Below are 9,634 nucleotides of genomic sequence, written 5' to 3'. Positions count from 1 at the left end.
AAGGCAGTGATATTTAGTACATTCATGGTGTTGGGCAACCTGTATCTAGGTCCAAAACATTTTTGTCACCCCAGAAAGTTATCCCATATCCATCAAGCAGTCCCTCCCATTTCTCCCTCCTGCAGCCCCTGGAATCACCAATCCACTTACCATCTCTACAGATTTAATGATTCTGGATACGTCATGTAAACACATCATACAACATGTGGCCTTGTGTGTCTAGTTTCTTTCACTTAGTGTAATATTTTCAAGGTTTATCCATATTGTAGCATGGATCAGAACTTTATTTTTATTTATTTACTTTTTTGCGACGAGTTTTGCTCTGTTGCCCAGGCTGGAGTGCAGTGGTGCTCTATTCATCCATCACTTTTATTTTTTGCCACCTCTTAATATCTTGGATGTTGAGGCATCTGAAGATGAAACTGGGTCACAGAGTCCCTTCTGTGTTCTTTGAAAAGGAAGCAACTTGTAAAGGAAGTGAGGACAACCCGAAGTACAATTCCCTAAATTCAGCACCTTTAGGTTAAATACACATTTAGCTGGTTAGGAAAGTCTCCTTCTGACTCTGCTGTGAAGGAGACAAGAGAGATCTTTGATGTGTTTAAGTATTTTCTTGCTTAAAATAAAGCACTGAACTTGAATTCCGTAAGTGGATCTCTCTTCTCTGATTAGACAGTTTTCTTAATGCTCTAAAGTCAACTTTTTGGGCCACATAGAAATACGATGGGTGAGTTCAGTTCTCCAAATCTTGAAGTATAAATACAGCAGGGCTCGAACAATGAGATGAGAGACAGACACCTGCCCATGGGGCCCGGTGTTTGGGTTTGGCTTTGGCTTGTCTCCACCCTTGGGGTTCAGCCTCCACTTTATCACCAGCCCATCATTTGTGCTCACAGAGCTAGGGTCCAATCAAGACAAGAGAGCTCCTTTTTCTCTGACCTCTTTCCTTACCCAGCCACAAATTACAACACAGGAGATGAGATAAAGAAGAGGAAACTCAACGAAAGGGATGAATGTAAACAGTGTGTTTGCCGCCCAGTGACAAGAAAGCGGTGTGAGAAAGGCAAATTGATGTATGATTAGACCTGCTGGGAGCGGGGAAAGCTCTGTTTCCTTGTGGGGGACTCACGGTGTCAACCTGCTAATGCTGAGGGATCAGTCAGGGCAAGTGCCCCTTTGACTTTATTCCCAGAGGATGGACTCCTGGATATCCAAGCTGAATTTCACTAGCAGATTTCTCTAGAATTTTCCCCAGAGTCCATTTACCTGAATTAGAGTACTTACAGTGAAGCTGGGGTCTGAACCTGTTAATTACATGCGATTGGTGGAAACAACAGCTCTATGGGGCTACGGCAGAATTGGTGGGTGGATTTCTCCATTCTGAAAATCACTCTGGGTTTAATCTAGTATTCCTCTCTCTTAGCTTTGAGCTCCCGTTGGAGTCTTAGCCTTTTTCTGGGATAGCCTATAAGCTTCCAGCATTGCTTTGTTTATCCCCAACCTCATACTGAAGTGGTAGAAAAAAGGGAAAACAAGAAGCAGGAAACTCGAATTTTAGATCCAGTTCTTGCCATGGGCAAGTCATTACCATCTCAGTGCTGTGATCTCTAAAATGAAACAGGGAGGGGAGACATTTGCCCAGGTGTGTTCTGTATATACCAACTTCTGTGTGTCATTGTTTGAAGGATGACCTGGGGGAGCTTTGGTCCCCCCCTTTCCAGCCTGCTGATTGCTTGCATAGAGGAAGACCTCAGACAAAGAAATGCAGATAAGTCAGGAAGTGTAAGGCCTGAGGGCATGGCTTACACACATGGCATGAGTTTCCCTAGTGTTCTGCATTTAGAATACGATCAATTTTCACATTAAAAATCACAGTCAAAAGGAACAAAAGGTTAATTTTTGTTGTTGTTTTTTGTTTTTTGAGACGGAGTCTCGCTTTGTCACCCAGGCTGGAGTGCAGTGGTGTGATCTCGGCTCACTGCTCACCGCAACCTCCGCCTCAGACAGGTTCAAGCGATTCTCCTGCCTCAGCCTCCCGAGTAGCTGGGACTACAGGCGCCCACCACCACGCCTGGCTAATTTTTTTGTATTTTTAGTAGAGACAGGGTTTCACTGTGTTAGCCGGGATGGTCTCAATCTCCTGACCTCGTGATCTACCCGCCTCGGCCTCCCAAAGTGCTGGGATTACAGGCGTGAGCCACTGCACCCGACCCAGAAAAGTTAATTTTTGCTCTTTACCGTTTTTGTTGTTAGTTACGGTTAGTTGTTAGTTGTGCTCCCCCACTCCTCCACCCCTACCCTTGGCAAAATAGTATAATGACAACAAAGAGGGAAGTTCACTTTTATTTCACGCAACAGACCAAAGGTAAGTGGTCCAGTGCCTGAGGGGTGACTCTGCCATTGTCCATATCCAGCTTCCACCTCTGGTCTAGGATGGCTGCTGTAGGTCTCGTCAACACCCAGGCAACAAGGAAGGAAAGTTGCAGCAGGAGAATAGGGTCTGGAGGTAGGGAGCATAAGGCCGATTCACGTTGAAGTTCTAGAACTAAATCCAATGGAAACACTTCAGCGATGACAGGAAATATCCTCTCCATTTACATAGGGCATACACTGAGTAAAAGACTTTGTAACTTGACTTCATCCCCTTCATTTACATAGGGCATACACCAAGTAACCAGTGAAAACCTTTAGAGGGTATTTAAACCCCACAGAATTCTGTAATTCCAGAGAATTCAGCCCCTAATGATTGGACCACGCCCACCCTGTGGAGTGTACTTCCGTTTCCAATACGTCTCTGCTTTTGTTGCTTTATTCTTTCTTGCTTTGTGCATTTTGTCCAATTCTTTGTTCAAGATGCCAAGAACCTGGACACCTTCAACTGCTAACAAAATGGCAGGAGGACACTCACACCTTCCTTAGTAGGGTATGACCTGGAAGTGGCACATATTCTACTCATGTTTCATTACAAGATTTAGTCACATGGCCACATATTAAGCTGCAGAAAGCCTACAAAGTGTTGTCTGTAGGTTGGCTATGTGCCTAATTAAGATTCGGGGCTTTGTTTTAGAGATGGGGAGAATGACTATTGGTGGACCATGCTATTCTCTGCCAGTAGGCTCATTATTTTCCAAAATGACTTGTGTCAAAGTTCAGTGCCACTAAAATTGCATGGTCATGACAGTTTAACAAGTGTTTATTAGGGATCTTTTATTGTGTAAAACCTCCAGACACCATGGGAATGTTGATATGGAATATGCAGGCAACGGTTAGCACACAAGAAACCAATATAGACAGGGGTTAACTTAAATGCTGACCTTCATAGTTCATACCCCACATATTTTGGAAAGGATCAGCAAAATCTGGAGTATGCAGGAATTTCCCTGGAGGAGGTGACTCCAGGTGGAATCTCCAGGATGGTGTTTCTCACCAACTCCTGTATCTGCTCATAGGCTCAGGGGTCACTAAAGGAAGTCCTCACTTGACCCTCAGTGCCATTCTAACCAACTTTTTAACCCTTTCACTTTATCTTTCCACTGTCAACATTGCAAAATGATAGGGTTTTGAAACATACTTCCTCTTCCTTTTCACTTCGTCTTTAGGGACGTATTAATGAGTGGAGTAAAGCACTCAGAAGAGCAGCAGGAAAAGAGGATTCATGTATGCCAGAGGAGCTGAAGGCTCTCGATAGGTTCAGAAAATGCAGGTCTTCCAGCTGCTGAGGGTGTATGATTCCACCACGCCTCATAGCAACCCCTGAAAAAGTGGGGTCTCTAAAGTTCTATTAACAGGCCCAATTACTAAACACTTTTAACCAGAAAATACTCCCTCTGGGTCCTTTTCCTTTACATTCCATGAGTTGGAGAAGGGAAGGAATTAGTGTAGTAGTTGAATAAATGGCTGAATGAAATGATACCAGTTGATGGTGTAAGACCCTACAAGCAGCAAAAGTCTTGACTATAAAAGATACTTTGTTAAAACTGAGAAGAAGATATTCATTTTTGTCCCCTGCTCCCCGGATTTTCATCTCTTAGCCAATCTCCACATTCCTCCAAAATGTGTCCTGTTTGGCAGGATCTCATGCTCTACTTTCTTGTTCTACATTTTCTGGAGTCTAAGCCTACCTTCTCTTCTCTCATTCTTCATTCCTCTATCCACTCATCTATCCTGTCATCTACCCATCCAACCATCCATTTGTGAGAAATGAAATTTAAAAACTGTTGGAACCCCAAAAAACACTGAGAGATGTGACTGTGATTTGAGTCACATAGAGTTGCTTTTGTTTCTCAGATTATAGATTAACTATTTTTCTTATATTTCTTGTTCTCTATCATGGCTAGAGGCAATTAAATCACCTCAAGGACAAAAACCTCCTGCCTTCTAAATTAATGACCATTTTTACAGACTAACTTCCCCTGTGTTGTGTTGCTTTGCTTAGACCAGATGACAGACAGCCCATGACTATTACACCCTCTGTAAAAGGTGACAAATGCACCCTTTACAAAAAGAAACACTGCCTATAACCAATCAAGTGGCTGTAACTATGTGTCAACTTTGTATGAAAAATGCTGTAATCCTGCTAAAAACTCCTCTGTCTCTGCCTACATAAATGAAACCGTAACTTCTGTATGTCTCTGACTCCATTCCTTTGTAATTGGTGTTTCCGGGTAGGCCATCCTCAGACTGCACTTGAATAAACTCTCTTGAAAGTTGGGGTTCCAGCTGGGCGTGGTGGCTCAAGCCTGTAATCCCAGCGCTTTGGGAGGCTGAGGCGGGTGGATCACCTGAGGTCAGGAGTTCGAGATCAGCCTGACCAACATGGTGAAGCCCCATCTCTACTAAAATACAAAATTAGCCAGGCGTGGTGGCAGGTGCCTGTAATCCCAGCTACTTGGGAGGCTGAGGCAGGAGAATCGCTTGAACCTGGGAGGTGGAGGTTGCAGTGAGCCGAAATCACGCCATTGTACTCCACCCTGGGCGACAAGAGCGAAACTCTGTCTCAAAAAAAAAAAAAAAAAAAAAAAAGAGAAAGTTTGGGTTCTAACAGCTTTTAAATTTTATTTTTTTATTTTTCACAAATGGATTGTTCTGACTCTAAATTGTTTTATCATATTTTATTATAGGTTGACACATCCATCCATCCTCTCTTCCATCTATCCATCATCCATCCAGCCAAACATACAGGTAAACTAATGTAAACCACAGTGTTATTGGCTTTAAAAATCTTAACATTACATTGTTCCCAGTTGAGAGAATTTCTGGCTTAATAACAGACAAAGGGGGTAGATATTGAGGGAGAACATACAGTGGGTTTAACTATCTTATGTTCTCTACTTAATCAATAGCTGGTTAACTTAAATCTGTTATGCCAGGATAAAAGCAAATTTGAAGATGGTTCTGCTCAGTCCACAGTCACTTCTGCCTGGTTGCTATCATTATAGAATGTGAAATAAACTGCAGCTGTGGCCACAAAGTCCCTTTTGCTGAGGCTGGGAGGGTCCAGGTTGCAGCAGATGTGGAGGCCCCTGCCAGGCACCTGCCCTGGTCTCGCTGCTGACCTCCTTGCAGGGTTTCGGTGGTAGGGCTCCTCCTGTGGTCAGATCACTGGGATTTCGAGTACGATCTGTCCTGTCATCACTTTCACTTTGATTAGCTTCATTCTGAAGAACTTTCGACAGCATTCACATGGGTCAGCATGAGAAAACCAGTTCCTCTGTAGAGGACTGATTTAATCTTTTTGTACAGAGGCTGATCTTGGGAGAAAATACACTCCTGTTTACGTCAAACATACAGGACGCATCAGCCCACAGACACGCTCAATGCTTCCTGGGTTTTCTTGGTGGGGGCCCCTCTGCATCGCTGGGACAGTGAGTGAAGAGATTGGCCCTGATGTGTCAGTCCCTGCTGGGCTTGGTGCCATTGTCTCCTGGTGTAATCAAACAATCTGTATCTTAGTGGGACATCCTGCTTGCTCTGTGTGACTCAGAGCTCTCAGGCAGCTGGTTGAATCTTTGTTTATAACAGTGCCACCCACTCACTCCACACCCCCGACTCCCTATACACCACTCCACAGGTGGCCAGACTTCTGGTGCAAATAAAAGTTTGTCAACTGTTGCTCCCTTTCTCCTGTCTTCCTCTTCTTCTTCTTCTTCTTTTTTTTTTTTTAACTTATCTAAACAATTAAGCTGTGGGGAGTTCATTAATAAAAGGTTTCTTTTACAAAATTATTGGCATTCTGCAAGGCGCTTTGAAGAAGAGTGGGAAGATCAATATTACCTAGAGTAAAATGGCAGGGCAGATATTACTCAAGGGAAATCGGTTCTTAATAAGAGAGAATATAGATTTCCACCCGGGCAGTCAGTTTGAATATGATGAAACAGCGTGTTAGAGTCGGCGGTCTGGTAATTATTTGAGAAGTCTTAGAGACTATAAATGTGTATGTGTGTGTTTTAAAAGAACAGACCAAAAAACCTCTCAGCCAAAGCTTTTCAGAAATAAAAAGCAAGTATGTCCACAGACGACCAGAACCCAAAAAATTAGAGCTATGTGAATCCATTAAATGACAAAAGTGCAGAGCATTTGATTAATTTCTGTATGGATCTAAAACCACAGAAATGGTGTGATGACTGCCTGTGTTTGCCTCTGGGAGGGAGGCAGAGAACAGGGTGAAAATGTAGGCTTCTAGATGCGACGGCTAATGAGAAGCCATTCCTTTTCTTTAAGACTGGGTCTTTTACTTGTCTCTTGGAAGCTTTGTGAACATGTGAAAATGGGCAGAAAGCGCAGTGGAATGGTACTGAGGGCAGACCAATTTAATGGGGTGCAGGTTACTCTCCATCCTTGTCATGTGAGCCAATTAACCTTCCGGTTGGCTGGTGAAATGCAACTAGCAGTTAATTGGACCATTGTTGGGAACAGTGCAGAGGCCTTAGTACCATTCGCAAATTGCTGAGATAGGAATCTCTGGATGACTCCTGGGTTGAGGGCAAACCAGTTCAGCAGCAGCTATGGTGGAACCTTGGCTCTTAGGCCCAAGGAGTTTCCAGGGGACCCCTGGAAGTCTCAGTGCATTGCAGTCTTAGCACATTGCTGGAGAAGGTGAGGGAGAAGAAGAGAGAAATGAAAGAAAATTTCTAGATAAAGGGAAGACAGGAAAGATGGAGGAAGAAAGGAGGGAGGGAGATTGAATAAAAGAAAGAGGGAGAAGGTGAAGAAGGAAAGAGAGAAAGAGAATATATATATAATGCTTTTAGGTGTTACCTTTGATCAGGGCCATTGACCAAAGTCAGCTTTCTCCAACGTGTATTCAGAGGAGGGTTCATGTCCTATAAGGTATTAATTGGTGTTTTATGGGGGAAATTTTTAAAAAGTGGGGCAGAGAAATCGGCATGTCCCATCCATTTGGGAAGTGTTTCACTCAACAGGTTTCTCTGGTGTAGCTCCTCTCAGAGCCTTTTGTAAACTGGAGTGCATTATGGAGCTCCAAGATGGGGCCATAGTATACAATTTCTCCTTACATTATTTTATTGAGAAATTGTTTATTCAAGGACAAGCATTCTGAGAAGTGAAGTTTTTGAAATAATGATCCAGGCCTTTCCTCAACACTGAGCTATTTCTTTTCCTTTCTTTTCTTTTCTTTTCTTTTTTCTTTTTTTTTTTTAACCATGCAACATAACCTTTATTAACATTTTGAACAGGTTCAGCTGTTACTGAAACTTGTAATTTCTAAACTTAAGTTGGGGCAAATGGCTATACTGCAGAGTAATGCCATCCCTGGGCACTGTGAATGCAAGACTGGAGAATTAACAGCCACTCCTCAGGTGAAGGACCAGGTGCAGGGTCGACTCCTTCTGGATGTCATAGTCAGAAAGAGTGCGGCCATCTTCCAGCTGCTTGCCTGCAAAGATGAGCCTCTGCTGGTCGGGGCTGGGGGTAGGGGGTGACTTCTTTATCCTGGATCTTGGCCTTCACATTTTTGATGGTGTCACTGGGCTCCACTTCCAGGGTGATGGTCTTGCCAATCAGGGTCTTCACAAAGATCTGCATACTACCCCTCAGACGCAGGACAAGGTGCAGGGTCGACTCTTTCTGGATGTCATAGTCAGAAAGAGTGCGGCCATCTTTCACCTGCTTGACTGCAAAGTTAAGCGTCTGCTGCTCGGGGAGAATGCCTTCCTTATCCTGGATCTTGGCCTTCACATTTTCGATGGTGTCACTGGGCTCCACCTCAAGGGCAATGGTCTTGCAGGTAAGGCTCTTCACGAAGATCTGCATTTTGACCTGTTAGCGGATACGAAGATGCTGCAAAACACCAATCATGTCCAGCCACAGGGACACCACCACATGCTTGCCCAACAAAGCCAGTCGCCCCTACCACTGAGCTATTTCTATGTGGGTTCTTCCCTTGGCCCTTAGGCTGGGATAAATCCCTGTCTTCATGCAAAGTTAGAGACATGCTTAGATACAAGATCTACAATATTTGTGGATAAAAAACAAACAGTTGCTTAAGAAAACTACAACTATTTTTTTTTTGCTGACACCAGAGTGAAATTTCCCCCATTTATCTCCCATCAGCCTTTGGTAGGAGCACAAAAGCTACCTGCTAGGCACATTCCAGCACCATGATCATGACACCGACCCTTGTTCATTCATTCCTTCACTCGTTTACATTCAAACTCTGTTCTCATTTGCTGCTCTGCTGCTGGTTCTGGCTCCAAGCACTCCTTTTTTTTTTTTTTTGAGACAAAGTCTCACTGTCACCCAGGCTGGAGTGCAGTGGCGCGATCTCAGCTAAGTGCAACCTCTGCCTCCTGGGTTCAAGCGATTCTCCTGTGTCAGCCTCCCGAATAACTGGGAGTGAGCTACCACACCCAGCTAATTTTTGTATTTTTAGTAGAGACAGAGCCATGTTAGCCAGGCTGGTCTTGAACTCCTAACCTCGGGTGATCCACCCGCCTTGGCTTCCCTAAGTGCTGGGATTACAGGCGTGAGTCATTGCACCTAGCCTCCAAGCACTTCTTATTCTGTCCCCGACTTAGATGCCCATGCCTGACTCCCATCCCATCAAAGTTGAAAATGTCCTGATTTGTTTTCTGGTGTTTCGACAATCAGTGCGCTTGCTTTTTTTTTTTTTTTTTTTTGAGACGGAGTCTTGCTCTGTCGCCCAGGCTGGAGTGCAGTGGTGCGATTTCGGCTCACTGCAAGCTCTGCCTCCCAGGTTCTTGCCATTCTCCTGCCTCGGCCTCCCGAGTAGCTGGGAATTTGAGACACTCTTGCTCTTGTCGCATAGGCTGGAGTGCAATGGTATGATCTCAGCTCATTGCAACCTCTGCCTCCTGGATTCAAGCAATTATTCTGCTTCAGCATCCCAAGTAGCTGGGATTACAGGTGCCCGTCACCATGCCTGGCTAATTTTTGTATTTTTAGTACAGACAGGGTTTCACCATGTTGACCAGGCTGGTCTCGAACTCCTGACCTTGTGATCCACCCACCTTGGCCTCCCAAGCTCTTGCAGTTTTTGATACATTCTTTGGCTTTGCCTTCTCCTCTGAACTCAGGGTCTCTAATGTCTTCACAGTCAAGACCAGTCTCCAGTGCAGCCCCTCACCTTGGATAACCCCACCTGTAACTCAGGTGG

General features: G+C 44.3%; 1 protein-coding gene across 1 annotated transcript; it reads right to left on the bottom strand.

Annotated features, from left to right (window-relative positions):
* Positions 1-7,799: 7,799 nt before the first annotated feature.
* LOC108539645 (polyubiquitin-like) lies at positions 7,800-8,292 on the bottom strand. Its single transcript, XM_017888488.1, is given in 2 exon segments — positions 7,800-7,931; positions 7,933-8,292. Coding segments are annotated over 2 exon segments (471 nt in total). The 5' UTR covers positions 8,272-8,292.
* Between the last annotated feature and the right edge of the window lie 1,342 nt (positions 8,293-9,634).

This window comes from Rhinopithecus bieti, unplaced genomic scaffold (assembly GCF_001698545.2).
Source record: "Rhinopithecus bieti isolate Rb0 unplaced genomic scaffold, ASM169854v2 scaffold_15296, whole genome shotgun sequence".
Lineage (NCBI taxonomy): Eukaryota > Metazoa > Chordata > Mammalia > Primates > Cercopithecidae > Rhinopithecus > Rhinopithecus bieti.
This window is presented reverse-complemented; position numbering and strand designations above follow the sequence as displayed.